This window comes from Plecotus auritus, assembly GCF_963455305.1.
Source record: "Plecotus auritus genome assembly, chromosome: 6".
In the NCBI taxonomy this organism is placed as follows: domain Eukaryota; kingdom Metazoa; phylum Chordata; class Mammalia; order Chiroptera; family Vespertilionidae; genus Plecotus; species Plecotus auritus.
Window position 1 is genome coordinate 174,334,233 of NC_137773.1, and position 17,762 is coordinate 174,351,994.

At 48.3% G+C, this 17,762-nt stretch overlaps 1 protein-coding gene across 2 annotated transcripts in view; it reads left to right on the forward strand.

Moving 5' to 3' along the window:
- CNTN6 (contactin 6) overlaps positions 1–17,762 on the forward strand; it is a 173,892-nt gene that overhangs the window by 61,112 nt on the left and 95,018 nt on the right. For both annotated transcript variants that reach the window (XM_080673339.1, XM_080673341.1), the window contains exons 3-4: positions 8,165–8,300; positions 15,246–15,421. In XM_080673339.1, the coding sequence (XP_080529465.1) occupies positions 8,165–8,300; positions 15,246–15,421 (312 nt within the window). The remainder of the gene's footprint in view (positions 1–8,164; positions 8,301–15,245; positions 15,422–17,762) is intronic.

Here is a 17,762-nt window from a genome sequence, read left to right on the forward strand (position 1 = left end):
GTTCGATTCATTATATTGGATCTCACTCTTCTCACCTCTAGAGCAATCCTACCTCCACGTTGTTGGGGACACATCCCTGCAACACCCTATGTTCTACCCAGGGACCTACCCGTTATGTCAGCCCCTGGAGAAGGTGGTTTTGCATGAGGCAGCGCATTCCTTTTTCCAGCCAGAAGTGTGCTCATCATCATCAAGCAACAAGGCGCATGAAAGGTTAGGTTCTCATGGCCCCATCTCATTATCGTTGATGCAAAATTGCCAGTTCATTTGCTTGTGGTTATGGAAATCTCTCCTTTAACCTTGGCGCCTCCATCAGAAAGAATGAGTCGCAGAGGCGGCCATTGCATCACAGCAGCTGGCGCTTGCTGGGGCTGAACAGCACCCGGGAAGCAAGCATCTTCTTGTTGCTTTAGGGATCAGGCTGAAATGCTCCCTGGAAGGTGGTGTGGGCAACCCCTAAGGCCGGCTGGGCAGCCACGGTGCGCTCACAGGAGAGAGGAGGCTCTGCGCCTGGACCTGGGTTTCCCTGGAACCTCAGACACACAGCTGGGCTGCTCTGCTCCAAAGCGGGGAGAGGGAAGGGAGATGCCACTTTCTTCTTTTCAGGCCCAGGAGGAGGATGGGTTTTATCTGGTCTGTGCCATGCTGTATCCCTGTCTCTAACAGTGACTGGAACCTAGAATCACTCAAAGATATTTGCTGATGATCAGAAAAAGGGCTGTGCTGAGGATAAACTCACATGACTCATGCAAAGCCCTTAGGCCTGGGACATGAAATAGGTTAAACTCTTTATACTCAATGAAGAGTTTGGTGGTGATTTTTTTTTTTTTTTTTTGCTTTTTGTTTTTAGTATATTTTTATTGATTTCAGAGAGGAAGGGAGAGAGATAGAAACATCAATCATGAGAGAGACTCATGGATTGGCTGTCTCCTGCACACCCCACACTGGGAATAGCGCCCACAACCTGGGCCTGTGCCCTGACGGGGAATCGAACCATGACCTCCTGGTTCATGGGTCAGTGCTCAACCACGGAGCCATACTGGCTGGGCCGGTGATGGGTTTTTACAGGAAATTCATTAATTATAATATTAGAATCTGACCTGTATTGTCATTTATTTATGTGTTCCTTAAATATGAATCGAGGGATTATCACAGGCACTATCGCAGGTCTCGGGGATTCAGAGGGAAACAAAAATAGCCCAAAATAAAGAACATCCACGAACCTTTCTGGCAGCCCAGGCAGCGCCATTCCCATAAGACTGTCGAGGACCGAGGGCCCAGGGAGAAGAATCCGTGGGACACTGATGAGATCAGGTCGCATGCTGAGATCATTAGCTTCATTACTCGACTTTCCCCATTGTTTCATCTGCCAGATTCTCTATAGCTCAAAAGACACAAAAGCATTGTCTGGGAGACAAGAGGTTATTCAGACCCCCCACTTCACCGCCCCCATCTGCCTTGGAGAATCTCCCCACCGGCGGTTTTGGGTTAGAAGCTTAATTGGCTATGAGTCACGTCAGAGCCATTGACCATGGATACGGACGGCAGCAACATCCATCAGCCGCGGGAAGGGCCAGGTCCGGCTCTCCGATTCATCCCTGGCTGGTCATTAAGGATGCTGAGGCAGCTCCCAGTTAATTGGACCATTGTCTCTCCAACCTCATCCATTTTCTGGCTGCGAGAGGGATAGAGGCGCCCGCTGTCCCCAGCACAGCCCTGGGGCCTTGCTAATCAGCCTTGGTGATTGGCTGGGGGGCCGCTGCTTGAACTGTTCAAGCCCCTCTCGGTGAGAGGTTATGCGGGGTGGACGTTTCATCTCCCAGTCAATTACAGTTCATGAAAACTGAAAGGCTCCTAAAATTAAAAAAAAAAAAAAGCAGCATTTACAACACTTCCTGATGCAAGTCCAGCACACCCACACACATACACCAATGCGGGCACACACACACACCACAGGGCAAAGGAGAGAAACGTGTGCTTACGGAGGGAAGGTCACGTGGTGATACAGAGCGTGTCCTGGCCAGTGTGTCTCAGTGGCTGAGCATGGACCTAGGAACCAGGCGATCACAATTCAATTCCCTGTCAGGGCACATGCCTGGGTTATGGGCTCAATTAAGAGAGCCCAGGGGAGGGCGTGCAGGAGGCAGCTGATCCATGATTCTCTCGCATCATGGATGTTTCTATCACTCTCTCCCTCTCCCTTCCTCTCTGAAATCAATAAAAATATTTTTATGAAAAAAGAGAGCTTGCCCCGCCAGCATGGCGCAGTGGTTGAGAGTAGACCTATGAACCAGGAGGCCACGGTCTGATTTCCAGTCAGGGCACATGCCTGCCTTGCAGGCTCCTCCCCAGTGTGGGGTGTGCAGGAGGCAATCAATCAATGAATTCTCTTTCATTTTTTAAATTATTTTTATTTTTAAAATATATTTTATTGATTTTTTACAGAGAAGAAGGGAGAGGCATAGAGAGTTAGAAACATCGATGAGAGAGAAACATCGATCAGCTGCCTCTTGCACACCCCCTACTGGGGATGTGCCCGCAACCAAGGTACATGCCCTTGACCGGAATCGAACCTGGGACCCTTCAGTCCGCAGGCCGACGCTCTATCCACTGAGCCAAACCGGTTAAGGCTCTCTTTCATTTTTGATGTTTCTATCTCCCTATCCCTCTCCCTTTCCCTGTGAAATCAATGAAAACATATTTAAAAAAATAATAAAGGAACAGCTTTAAATCTATTTACTTTGTTTTTCACAAATACCCCCTCATCAGAAAACGTCAGACACCGGTCTGCCTCTCATTCTGGAGTGACACACTGGGCCTCCCTGAAACTACTTTCCCTTCCCTGGAAATTAGATGGTATCGCCCTGAGGATTTTTTTTTTTTTTTTTTTTTTTTTTTGTAACTTGCTGGAAATACAAAGGGAAATTGGAGAGAGAAAGGAGATTGATTACCTCGCTAGAACCTAACTGCAGGGCATACATCCTTGACCTCAGCCTGGGGCTTGGACAGCTATAGCAGGTGGTCCGGAAACAGAGCAGAGGCCAGCCCTAGGAGACACGGCCAGCGGGAGAGGCCGGGCTCTGGGGGGCGCTGCAGGGGGAGCATCCCTGGACCCAAACCTGGCTGAGGACCGAGGACCGGCGGGGACACCACCCACAGTACAACCTGGAGCAAACACTGACCCTCCCTCAGTTGGAGTCCGGGTCAGCTACACAGCTCACAGCTTGCTGGTCCAGAAAACCGATGTTCCCCGTGCTTTCTGACAGGGTAGACGAAGCCAGGCAATTCTGCGATGCTTTACTAGCTTCATTCCAGCCCGAGAATCATCTAACAGTTCACCACAAGAGACCCAACAATGAACCGACAAGCTAGACTTTTCACTGCAATGAATCAAGCTTTAAGGCCGTGGTTCTCAACCTTCCTAATGCCGCGACCCTTTAATACAGTTCCTCATGTTGTGGTGACCCCCAACCATAAAATTATGTTCGTTGCTACTTCATAACTGTCACTTTGCTACTGTTATGAATGGTAATGTAAATATCTGTGTTTTCCGATGGTCTTAGGCGACCCTGCTAGGGGTTCTCACGACCCACAGGTTGAGAACCGCTGCTGTAGAGCCTAAGACCATCGGAAAACACACATATTTACATTACGACTCATAACAGTAGCAAAATTACAGTTATGAAGTAGCAACGAACATAATTTTATGGTTGGGGGTCACCACAACATGAGGAACTGTATTAAAGGGTTGCAGCATTAGGAAGGTTGAGAACCACTGCTTTAAGGTGTTGATAACCACAAATATCCAGGAATTGCCTGGCTGGCATGGTTCAGTGGATGAGCTTTGACCTATGAACCAGAAGGTCACAGTTCAATTCCTGGTCAGGGCATATGCCCAGGTTGTGGGCTTGATCCCCAGTAGGGGACCTGCAGGAGGCAGCCAATCAATGATTCTCTCTCATCATTGATGTTTCTATCTCCTATCCCTCTCCCTTCCTCTCTGGAATCAATAAAAGTATATTTTAAAAATATCCAGAAACAAATAAGATACCAACAGGTCATATCTCACCACCACCAAGCTATTGAGTCTTCCCAAGTGAGCCAGTGAATTAGAGAATGCCCGATTCTATTAGCCTTAAATTCATCAATTAAATGAGATTGGAAATGTGTGTCTCACCAAGGGGACCGCAGGGATTTCATCTCTTAATTGGTGCTTGTAATGTCCTTTGAAAACCACAAATCACCTTCCAAATATAAGACATCACTCAGTCCGGTTCCACTCCCGACTTAGAGAACACGAAGTCTGCAAGCACTTCCTGTGCTGGGCGGGAAGGAAAGGAAATGAATGAACATCTGTGGAGTGCCTGTCGTGTTCAGGGCACTGAGCTCTGTACTTAATCCACCCGACTTCATCCAGGATTTCTTTTCTGGGGGGGACGAGCATAATTGGAAATTTTAAAGCTGTAGCAAATGTGCAAAAAAGAACAGACAAGCCATTCAGGTTGACAAAAATTAGATTACCATATCAATATATTTGCTTCTAATTTCTTTCCATGATTAAAAAAAAAATCAGTTGTTTTATTTAACAGTAGAGGCATGGTGCATGAATTCATGCACCAGTAGGGTACCTCGGCCTGGCCTGCGGGATCTGGCCAAAACCTGTTCTCTGACATCCCCCGAGAGGTCCTGAATTGCGAGAGGGCGCAGGCCAGGCTGAGGGACCCCACCAGTGCATGATCGGGGCTGGGGAAGGACACAGGAGGTTGGCCAGCCAGGGAGGGACGATGTGAGGAGGCTCCAGGGTGTGTCCAGCCCATCTCACTCAGTCCCGATCAGCTGGACCCCAGCAGCAAGCTAACCTACCAGTCAATGCATCTGCCCCCTGGTGGTCATGCACATCATAGAGAGTGGTTGAGCGGCCTTAGCATATCATTAGCATATTAAGCTTTGATTGGTTGAACGGAGGACTGGATGACTGGACACTTAGCACATTAGGCTTTTATTATATAGGCTAGGACAATGTGTGTTAACTTTTCATTCAAACTATGGAAAGCTATGCAAAAAAAAATTAATTACCCAAATATAATGATTTTTCATCATAAAAATTATTAAAATTAGGAAATATTGCAGCCATCTTTCTGTGCATATAAATATAGAGAAGGTAGATTAACATGTAGACAGATTAATGAATAGACAGAGAAGAATATTTTCATTAAAATGGGATCATACCATAGATGCTACTTTTAATATTGCAATTGAATTTTAAGTTGAAATAAGTAAAAATAAAGAGAATTTTGAACTTTGAATAAATGATTTAAGACCAAAAATTTTTTTTCTAAAAGATTCCCCTTAGTTTTTATAAAGAATTCACTAAGTAACACTAATAGGTCAGAGTGCTTATGCTTTAAAAATTACATCTACACTAATAAAAGAGAAACATGCAAATTAACCATCACTCTGCTACACCAAGCCACACCCACTAGCCAATCAGGAGAAAGTATGCAAATCAACCCAACCAAGATGGCGGCCAGCCATGGAGCTGGGGTAAGCAGTAGGCTTGGGTTACCCAGGCAATGGAGGAGGCCAAGCTTCCCGCCTGCCCTGGCAGGCCCTGGCCTCCGCTCAAGGCTACAAAGTTTCAATTGTAGAAGATAAATAAATCCTAGATACTTGCTTCCAGCTGGCCCTGGCCTCCACTCAAGGAGGCGCTGAAAAAAAAAAAGAAAAAGAAAAAAAGGAGGGGCTGGGACCTTGGGTGATCAGGGGCTGGGGTGTGATCAGGCCAGGATGGGATGGCAGGGGTCATTGGGGTAAGCAGACCAGCAGGGGGACCAGTGGGGATGAGCAGGCCATCAGTGGGGGTCAGTTGGAGGTGATCAGGACAGCTGGGGGGGCAGTTTGGAGTGAGCAGGCCAGCAGGGGGGCAGTTGGGGGCAAGCAGGCCAGCAGGGGGATAGTTGGGGGTGATCAGGCTGGCAGGGGGCATTTGGGGGCAAGCAGGCCAGTGGCGGGAGTCAGTTGGGGGCAAGCAGGCCAGCAGGCAGAGTGGTTAGGGGCAATCAGGCAGGCAGGCAGGCAGGTGAGCGGCTGGAGCCAGCAGTCCCGGATTGTGAGAGGGATGTCCGACTGACAGTTTAGGCCCAATCCCTGTATACCAGCAGTAGGACATCCTTCGAGGGGTCCCAGATTGGAGAGGGTGCAGGCCGAACTGAGGAACACCGCCCTCCCCCACAACCCCATGCACAAATTTCGTGCACCAGGCCACTAGTCTATAATAATAAAAGCATAATATGCTAATTAGACTGGACGTCCTTCCGGATGACCTTCCAGACGAAGCCAGGCTGAAGGGAAGCCTGGGTCCTGGGTGCCGGAGGGAAGCCAGTGCCGGCAGCTGAGAAAAGGAAGGCCTACTTTTGCATGAATTTTGTGCATCAGGCCTCTAGTATATATATAAAAAGCTTATGCTTTTCATGTATATGTACTTTACATGTATATGTAAATGTAAATGTATGTAATTACCTATGACTGCGAAAGGTAATATTGGCACTCACATTTCTCACTATATTCCCATACCCGCTCCTCATTTTTGTATTTATATTGATGTTTTCATGTTTTCCGAGTTCACAGCATTTGTACCCTGTTCCACAACTAAAACTAACATGTGTTTATTTTCTCTCTAGATGTAGTCTATGTGCATCCTATTTCTCCTTCATTCTTGAGGCCTGAGAGCTTCGCTGATGGATTTCAGTGTTAGGTCATTTCTCCCAGAACAGACATTTAGGTCACATCCCGTGAGAGTTTCCTTTTCTTTGGGATGAATGTTGACTGTCATTCCATTTAAAAGGCATCTGGGTGGGAGGTAACAGTCACGTGACCCTTTCACTCAGAGTACCATGGACCCCTCTTCACTGTCTCCTGGTCAGGATGTTAGTAAATCGGCCATTCATCTCATTTCCTCAGTCTCTTATTTTTTTAAATATATATTTATTGATTTCAGAGAGGAGAGGGAGAGGGAGAGGGAGAGATAGAAACATCAATGATGAGAGAGAATTATTGATCAGCTGCCCCCTGCACACCCCACACTGGGGATCAAGCCCACACCCCAGGCATGAGCCCTGACCTGGACTCAAACTGTGACCTCCTGGTTCATAGGTCGATGCTCAACCACTGAGCCACTGGCTGGGCTTCCGTCTTCTAGATGACTTGCTGTTTCAGTCTGGCCTCCAAGAGTGTTTCTTAGCTTGAGGGCCATCAGTCAGCCAGCAGGTGCCTCTCTGAGGGCCCTGGAGGGTGTGTTCCATCCACTCGCAGGGACCCTTCCGGCTCAGTGACACCAAGGAGCGTCATGCGGGGTCATCGTATGTCTTTTTCATTCATTGCCTGTCCTTCAATTTGCTTTATCATCTGTGCTTTTCAACCGCATTCATTCTAATTATTTCAAATTACCCTCTTATGTCAGTAATTGGACTTTCAGTAGTTGTCTGTTTTGTTTCTTGCCTATTCTAATTGACTTATTAGTTCTTTAAAGATGCGGTTGTAGTTTGTCTCCTTACATTTGCAGTCTCCTAATTTAACTCATTCTATTGTTTGTTTTTTACGTTGATATTATGCTATTTTTTCTTCTTTATTTTTCTTTAAAAAAACAAACACAACACCTTTTTGTGTCTATAGCACGAAACAACTTAGAGAAATTCCCTAGGATTCCTTGAGCTGATTTTCCTCCGGGACGGGTACTGGTCTACCCTTGGCACGCCCTGTTTTTCCCACGTTCATTGAGATGAAACGGGTGATGCTCGGCATCCACTGGCTTGAAGGATTTCATTTGGGAAAATGGTGACATGGCACTTGAAGACTAGATGCTGGTGCTGGATCTGGATCGGCATTAACTTGCTGATTTGGGTGGCTTTGTTGTGGTTACGCACAAGACTACCCTTGCAGGACATGTAAGCTGATTTATTTGGGAGGAGGGACATCCATTTGCAAAATTACTCTACATGGCTCAAAACATTCGTTTGCACTCTTCTCCCCATGCTTTCTGCGTGTCTGAGATTGTCTCAAAGTACGTGCCCTTGACTAGGTGTGTGTTGACCTGACATCCCCCGGGCCTGAGGCCTCGCTGAGAGCCTGTGGTTTCTCACCTGGCGTGACTCCTTTCTTTCTCCAGGTGATGGGGGCGACGGTCCTTTCAGCCGCCCCGTCTTCACGCAGGAGCCGCAGGACGTCATTTTCCCTTTGGCTTCGTCACAGTCGGAAGTCACCCTGAGCTGTGCTGCGACCGGCTACCCTCCACCCCATTACAGGTAGGGTCCTGCCTCTTGGCACCTCGCTCGTTTCCTCTCTGTCTCTGCGGTAAAACATACCCATAAAAAGTGCTCAGAGCACCCCCATTTGCCGTGAGGGGCTCCGTGTCCCACTGTGTGCCCACTGCTCCATGATGATACTTTAGTTCCCTAAGTTTCCCACTCTCCAGGCAGCCACTCCTCGGACTGTGTGTATTGATCAGATTTGCTTAGAAGACTTATTCTTGACATTTTGCCACGCAGTGTCATGTTGAAGTTAGAATGGAAAGAAAAAAAAGGGGGAAAGAAAGAGAAGGGAGGGAGGAAGAAAAGGAAGGGAGGAAGGAAAAGAAGGAGGGAGGGAGGAAACATAGAAGGACAGAAAGTAAAAGGAGGATTAAAGGAACAGACAGGAAGGAGAGGAAGAGATGTCTCCTGACTCGGAAAGACCACAGTGCTGGCCCATTCTGTACTCCCCCCCCAGGGCGAGGCTATGCCTCCCTTGCCCGACACACAATGGTGATGAAGACGGTAAAGGTTCCCCTAAAAGCAGTTCATCAAGATGGAAACTTCATTGTAGCTGATAAATTCCCGTGGCCCCACGGCTGGGCCCCATCAACCCAAAAGCATTGATTTTAGAAAATGTCTAAAAGACAGCTCTGCTCGTTCGGAGGCAGCACGGCGCTTTTATTCTGGGCAAAGATGAGAAATAGCTGTTGTTTCCCACATGTAACCTGTGGACAATGGGGAAGAGGGGTCAGGAATGACTTTGTTCTGATAAGGTTTCAGGGAAGGCAGAATTTGATCCTCATTGTGGATGGAATGCGCAAATTTTAAAGTATATGCACGGATATAGTATGCTTGTGTAAATAATAATGATATTTGGTTGGTGAGAATTGCATATGCAGAGTGAATATAGGAAAAGGCAGAATAAATATTAGTATGACTCTCGTAACATTGGGTTTGAAAAGCATTTTTCAAAAATTATAATTTTTATTGGGGAAGTTGAATAAACACACACAGAAAGTAACAATTTCAGCCCATTAGGCAAAATAAACTGGTTTTGCCTACTTTTGATGTTGCATCAAAAATGCCATATTTATATGTATAACTACTTTGATCTTAAAATTATGTAGATTAATTACCTAAATGACTCCACTGCACAAAGCTAGAGAAAGACAACTGTCACTTTTATTTTAGAGCTAATTTCTGCATTTTTTTTTCAACAACAAAAGAGCTGAAAGGTGATGTCTCATCATGTAATTCTCATACACTGCCCCAGGCTGCCTGTCCTTATACCCCCACACCAATGAGGCCAGCTGTAGGTGAAAAATCACTCACTTAACAAATGGATTTTGTATTGTTGGTTGATTTTTTTAAATAATGAGCTGTCTTATTTAATTTAACATGTGGTTAAATTTATAAATATCTGACTAACACATTTTTTTCAATTCACCTAGTACTTAAAGTTGTAATTTTATTTCTGAGAGCTAATTTGATTGCTCATAAGAGTTGGTAGAGTTTGTTAAAGAAGGAAAAGAATATATGAGTCCCTATAAGATGCGTCTAAGTACAAGAAGCAGTCTATCAATCAATCAATCAATCAGGTACTTATATAAGATATCTATTGGTTTACAACAGGCAGAAAGACTATAAAACAATGGTTCTCAAGATAATTCACCAATTAGTTTTATCTATAAAGAAATACACAGAATGAAGGGACTACAAATCCCAGGATTGGCTTTTGTTTCTAAGATATTTGTAACGTAGGAGGCTAAAAGGCAGGCAATTTAATTCCAATCCCATAACCTGGTTAGCCCATCTCTACTATTATAGCATAAACCACTAGTAGGCTAGAGGCTTTGAAAGGAGGGAGGACAGAACGGGTTGGGAGTGCTGAAATGTCAGGCTCAGACCCAAATTCCTTGGTAATAAAGCAGAGGGCAGAGGTTGTCTCAGATAGTGCCCATTAGCAACAACATGTGAGGTTGTTTCAATATGACCCTTTCTAACTTAAATTTTATAGCAACAAACTCACTATAACCACCTTCGCCTTAGGTTGTGTGTGTGAGATGGGGAAAATCTTTGGGGTTCAGGTCCTCACAGGATCTGAGGTCACATGGATATAGTGGGAAGGAAGCCATAGGAAAGAGGTGTTGACTTGGAGTGAAGAAGGGTGGAGACGCTAGTACCCGCTCTGTCATCCTGTGTGTGACCTTGCGTGATCTTGGAAGTATCATTCCTCTCTCCTGGCACCGGTTTCCTTATCCAGTTGATTTTGAGATGTGGGGATATTTCATTTTATTTCTTTGGTAAATTCCCTTTAGCAAATTAAATCTCATGGGGAAAACAAGAGATATTTAAAGCAGAACTTTGGAACTAGTATAAAAGCAACTTATCTAGCCCTAACCAGTTTGGCTCAGTGGATAGAGCATCGGCCTGCGGACTAAAGGGTCCCAGGTTTGATTTTGGTCAAGGGCATGTACTTGGTTGCAGGCACATCCCCAGTGGGGGTTGTGCAAGAGGCAGCTGATCGATGTTTCTCTCTCATCGATGTTTCTAACTATCTATCCCTCTCCCTTCCTCTCTGTAAAAAATAATATATATATGGCAACTTATCTAGTGTCACTTCAGATAGAGTAAAAGCACCATTACAAGTGAGATCCCAGGAAAGCAAGAAGATATAGATGTGTCAGGCAAGTTGGGACAGAAAGATCCTTCTATTTTTTAACAAAGTCTAGCCAGGGAGCTTTGCAAAGGGAAGGAGCACGGGGTCCCAAAGATGGCACGTGGGTGGGATGGCTTATCCCTAGAAAGTCTAAGATCCCTGAGAGCAGCAAGCTTAGTTCTGGCTCAGAGGACGCATTTTACTTGGAAAAGTGAGGTGACACATAAGAGGTTTCTACATGGGCCACATCCACTCTCCTCAGAGACAGGTCTTTGAAGGTCATCGAGGACGTGTGCCCCACCTGCTCCAGGCCTGCTCACCGCAGGGGGCTCCTCTCTCCAGCTCCGCCTGCCCCACCTGGTCACAGAGGCACTCCTGATTCTGGGCGGGGCCCCGATTTGGAGTAAACCACACCAGTGCTCCCTCAGCTTCTCTCCTTCTCAGTCACCCCCACCCACGACCCCCATGAAACAGGAGGGAAGTTGCTGTGCAAATTTTAGATGTGATGGAGATGACTTCTGCGGAAATTGGATGACTTGTCCAACGATGCACTAGACCGAAGGTTCTCCCCACAAGGCAGTGCTGTCAAACGTACTAGTAGGGCACGTGGACCCCACCCCGCGAGGCTGCTCACCACCCAGCTTGTGGGGTTCTCTTCAGAGGTGCAGGGATGAGCCCAGGAACAGGCAGTTTGAAGGAGCACTCCACCCCGTATACTAAAGCAGGGGTGGGGAACCTTTCTCTGCCAAGGGCCATTTGGATACGTATAACATCATTTGTGGGCCACACACAATTATCCACTTAAAAGTTTGCCAAACATTTTTAAATTGATCATTTGGTCAAACATTCAATGAACTCACCCCTCATGCCTTAGCAGGGCCAGACCCAGTGATTTCTCGGGTCTTACACGGCCTGGAGGCCAGACGTTCCCCAACCCTGTTCTAAAGCAAGGCCCACTTCTGAAACATACATGCACACATACACATGCCCCCACCCCCCCACGCACACGCACACGCACATATGTGCACACATGCGCACCCACCCACTTATAAACACACACACGCACGCACTTGCATTATGGAAGAAAGCAGACAGACGTGGCCCCAACCATCCTATTCTTGACTCAGGGCTTAACGTCTCAACAGTGAAGAATGTTTCCAGCAAAAGGTGAAGATTTTAATTTGAGTCCATTATGTTTCCTGGGATTGGTATGATATTAATTAGATGCTTAAAGTGATCATCTAAAGCACATCTCCTCACCAGCTTCGTAGCAACATTCTCCCGGGTGTGCAGTCTTATCCGGAACGTGTGCACGACCACCACGCGGATCCATTCATACACCTCTCTCTCCATCGGTTCAGACGTATTAATTAGGACGGTGCCCACGCCAGGCGCGGGCCTGGTCTATGTGCCCAGGGTAATAATCATTGCTCCGAGTGATGGGAATGATTATGGGGCCACTGCGAGAGACTCACTGGCTGCAGCAAAGCCGAGCGCTTTGCATTTGTGCGGAGAAACAATTACAGAGCTTAATTAGGAGCATGTAAGGATGACAGCACTTATTCCAGTGATTGATTTCCAAATGAAGGCGACCTGGCCAGCCCAGGCCGTGTCTGCTTCGCTCTGAAAGGAAAGGGAGCTCGAGGCCCGAGACGTGTCCGGGAGCCGCTGTGAGGCTGTGCGACCCCCGTGGAGGGGAGGCCGTGGGGGCAGGAGACACGCCCGTAAAGGACACTTTTCACCACTTGCTTCTCCTAACGTTGAGGACAGGAAAAAGAACACACATTTGGCAGGAAGTTCAGCAGAGTGAAATGTAGCATTTTTGACGGTTGTCTTTCAAATTCTCTTTATTGAAAAGAAGTGGAGGTGCACAGAATTGGGTCAATAAGTTAAAAGTGACCAGTTGGTCCCAAAGCTCGGATGGAGTTGATGTTGGGTCAATCACTCTGAACTTTCCCGGGTGGAGGGTGAGTGACCCGTGTCCGTATTTCTTCCACTGCGGTAGACGTTGGCCGTCTCTCTCCAAGGGGTGTTTTAGGATGCCCCTGAAAAGGTCAGTGCTGTTTGGAAGAATTTTGTAAAATGTCATTCCTTTCTTACAGTTCACCACTCCTCCCCCACGCCCCCCTCCCCCCCGCCCCCACCCCTCAGTGCATGTTTAGTCTGATCTTAGCATGACCGGAGGAATCCTTGGAAACTGGCTCTATTCCATGAAAAAGGCTATCCACTCGTTTTTCTAAATGACTGATTGTCTAAACCAGGGGTGGGCAAACTTTTTGACTCGAGGGCCACAATGGGTTCTTAAACTGGACCGGAGGGCCGGAACAAAAGCATGGATGGAGTGTTTGTGTGAACTAATATAAATTCAAAGTAAAGGAGCGGAGGGGAGAACAAGAGAACCCTCCGCTCTTTCAGCTCCGAGGGCCGGATAGAACAGCCGAACGGGCCAGATCCGGCCCACGGGCCGTAGTTTGCCCACGGCTGGTCTAAACTCAGCATCTTTAAATGTCTGTTTTCCTAAATGGTTTTTAAATATATTTTTATTGATTTCACAGAGGAAGGGAGAAGGAGAGATAGAAACATCAGCGATGAGAGAGAATCATTGATGGGCTGCCTCCTGCACGCCCCCTACTGGGGATCAAGGCCACAACCCCAGCATGTGCCCTGACCAGGATTGAACCCCGACCCTCTGGTTTATAGGTTGATGCTCAATCACTCAGCCACCACGGCCAGGCTCCTAAATGATTCTTATATGAATACGCACACCTGTGTCCTTGTAATGCATCTGCTTAACTGGGCAATACCCACGCTTCTACATGCCTGGGTATGTTGACGAAACTTAGGGGGTGCGAAGTGGGGAAGTTAGAGATAATCACTGGGCATTCGCTCCTCTTCAAATGACCGAAGGGCATTTCCAGAGCATCTTACGGTTCTTAAAAATAAAGCATGGCGAGGCCTTCCTCCCACCTAATTCATGGACTAGAGCCGTGGTCGGCAAACCGCGGCTCGCGAGCCACATGCAGCTCTTTGGCCCCTTCAGTGTGGCTCTTCCACAAAATACCACGGCCTGGGCGAGTCTATTTTGAAGAAGTGGCGTTAGAAGAAGTTTAAGTTTAAAAAAATTTGGCTCTCCAAAGAAATTTCAATCGTTGTCCTGTGGATATTTGGCTCTGTTGACTAATGAGTTTGCCGACCACTGGACTAGAGCAGCGGTCGGCAAACTGTGGCTCGCGAGCCACATGCGGCTCGTGAGCCGCAGTTTGCCTCTCTGTTGACTAATGAGTTTGCCAACCACTGGGATAGGGGCTTAATCACAAGGAACAACAGCCTGTCATTATTGGAATGGAGAGTCTAGGTCAGTGGTCGGCAAACTCATTAGTCAACAGAGCCGCAGTTTGCCGACCACTGGACTAGAGGGTTGCTCACTAATAACGAAGCCGGCAGACTTTGCTGTCTAAAGCGAAAACTTCCCGAGCCACGTCAGTGCTGTACCAATATCAGGCCGGCTTGGCATTTCCAAGCCCCTGGAGCTGGTCCCAGCGTGATTAATTTCCCAGGAAGAGACCAGCAGGGACAGTCCTGTTCCGTGGCCGCGAGGCTGCTGTTGGGTTGTTATCAGCCTCCGCCCGGCACTGTGAGATCTCGGCCATCTTTCCTGGGCCGTTTGTAACACATTCGTCCGCATGTCTCTCCCTAAATCATCCTGACGTTTCATTTCGCGGTGTCAGCTGTGGGTGAGCAGGATGGTCACGCTGCTCGAAAAGTTGCTCGAGGAGTAAGATGGTCCGCGTTCTTGACAGATGGTTTTCTTTCTCATGTTGAGGGCTCTGTTGCCTCTTTGTACTCATGTAGGTGAATGGTTGTAATTCATAAAGCGTAGATCTTTGTTTAAAAAATGTTTGTATTCATTTCAGAGAAGAAGGGAGAGGGAGAGATAGAAACATCAATGATGAGTGAGAATCACTGACTAGCTGCCTCCTGCGCTTCCCCTATTGGGGATCAAGCCCGCAACCCGGGCATGTGCCCTGGCTGGAATCAAACCGTGACCTCCTGGTTCATATAGGTCGATGCTCAACCATTGAGCCACGCTGGCCGGGCAAGAGTAGATCTTTCAAATATCCTACTTATTGATTTTGCTGAGCTCGTGGGCACAGTTATCTTTGGTGGAACTGGTAGGACTGTCTCCACGTGGCGCCATGCTGCGTTTTCTAATTGATGCCTGGCATTCCTAAGGTTGTGTGTGACAAATAGTGGCCGACTCTGTATGATTAGCATAATGTGATTTTTTCCCCTTGAAGGTGGAGGCGAAATGGCACAGACCTGGATTTTTCCATGAGTTCGCACCACAGGTTGGACGGAGGCAACCTGGCGATCAGCAGCCCGCGCTGGGACCAGGACGCGGGCATTTACCAGTGCCTGGCCACCAACCCGCTGGGCACGGCTCTGAGTCGGAAGGCGAAGCTCCAATTTGCATGTGAGTTTGTGGGGGGAAATCTATAATTGCTGTGATTATGAAAATGTAGTATTTTTATTACATTCACATTAGAAGAAAATCCGGCTTTGCCGCTCAACTGCTTGCTGAGAACAAACATGAATTTACGGAGGCGAACGTTTTCACGGCCTGTTTTGCGAATCCAGACTCCCGGGGTTAAAGGGAATCTGGTTCAATAGAAGAAGACCATCGCACTGCTACTACATCTCGGGGATCATATTTAGAAGCAGCTCTAAATGTTCCAGATGGAAATATAGGCAAAGAGACAGGCTCCGTTACTCCCCGTCCTTGTCCTCTGTGTTGAATGTTGGGGTGCAGAGCCCGCGGTGGGGAGGCTGAGGGCAGGGCTGCCTGGGGAGGTGGCTGCTCTCCTGGGGACATGGTCTCGGGCCACAGTGTGATGCAGGTGGAAATACAGTGGTTGTCCCAGGCGGACTTTATATTAACTGCACACTGTCCAGCAGCGTCACATAAATGTCACCCAAGTAATTACCTCGGTGACATTTGGGGACATTAGCAGATGAGCAATAGACAGAGGGCTTCATGTCCTTTATAGGCAGTGCTGCTGGGACTGGAATGTTCCCTGTGGAATCCAGGTAATTCTCACTGCTGAGGTGGGTGGAGCAGGAGGCGGGCTGCCATGCCCCCACCCCCCACCCCTGCAGCACCCCCACCCCCACCCCTGCAGCACTCCCCCAGCCCCACCCCTGCAGCACCCCCCACCCCCACCCCTGCAGCACTCCCCCAGCCCCACCCCTGCAGCACCCCCACCCCCACCCCTGCAGCACTCCCCCAGCCCCACCCCTGCAGCACCCCCCACCCCCACCCCTGCAGCACCCTCCCACCCCCACCCCTGCAGCACCCTCCCACCCCCACCCCTGCAGCACTCCCCCAGCCCCACCCCTGCAGCACCCTCCCACCCCCACCCCTGCAGCACTCCCCCAGCCCCACCCCTGCAGCACTCCCCCAGCACCACCCCTGCAGCACTCCCCCAGCCCCACCCCTGCAGCACCCCCACCCCCACCCCTGCAGCACCCTCCCACCCCCCACCCCTGCAGCACTCCCCCAGCCCCACCCCTGCAGCACTCCCCCAGCCCCACCCCTGCAGCACCCCCAGCCCCACCCCTGCAGCACTCTCCCAGCCCCACCCCTGCAGCACTTCCCCAGCCCCAGCCCTGCAGGGGACCCATTGGGGCCCAGGGGCTAGTGCTCAGGGAAAGGGCCTGTGGTCCATTACTGTGAACAAGTAATCACTTTGAACCTTCATTAATAGAATATATGAGCAGAGTCCACCTTGTGGAATTACTTCAGCTCGTGGCAGTGTGTGGATTAATAACCCGGTCTAATTCCCCTGCAGGTCTTATGTCCCTCAGACCCTGCTTCACACATGGAGATTCCCCTTATGGTGGCCATTTGGGGCTGCCCTTGTTTCTGAAAATGTATACACACTTTGAATAATTATAAAGGCAGTGTTTAATAAATTACATTTCATTTCCAATTGGAATAGAATCAGCTGTCAAAGTTTGTATACATTTTTGGTGACACCCTGCATGTATGTGAATATATATATTCAGAAATAGATAAGGATGCACATGTACATATGTGTATGCATGTAGTCATAAACATTTAATTGTAGATGGAGGAAATAAAGCAGAATCCACATGAATAAAAAACCGTGGTCCCAGACAGCAGCATAGTTCTCCAGTGAAAGTCCCCCTAGAGCCCTCTCTGCCCCCTTAGCTGCGTTTTGAACATGTGCATTCAAGGTGAGGTGTATTTTCAATCCAGTCTCTTGTCCAAGGTCTTCACAGGAAGGAAAAAAACCCTCACATCCTATCTGATCAAAAAGTAATATGCAAATTGACTGTACCTCCGCTACACCCACAAGTCATGCCCACCAGCCAATCAGAAGCGAGTATGCAAATTAACTCAACCAAGATGGCTGTGGCCATAGAGAGAGCAGAAGGCTTGGGTTTCCCCGGCAATGGAGGAAGCCAAGCTTTCTGCACACCCTGGCGGGCCCAGACCTCCACTCAAGGCTACAATGTTTCAATTATAGAAAATAAATAAGTCCCAGATACCAGGGCCTTTGGTTGGGTTGCCAGGGGGCATGGCCAGCCTGCAAACCACCACAGGTCCCTCACCCAGGCCGCCCCACGCCCCAAGGGAACCCCCACCCTGATCCGGGACACCCTTCAGGGCAAACCAGCTGGCCCCCATCCAAGCACCAGGCCTCTATCCTATCTAATTCCATCCAATAAAAGAATATGCAAATTGACCGTCACTCCGACACACAAGATGGCTGTCCCCATGTGGTCAAAGA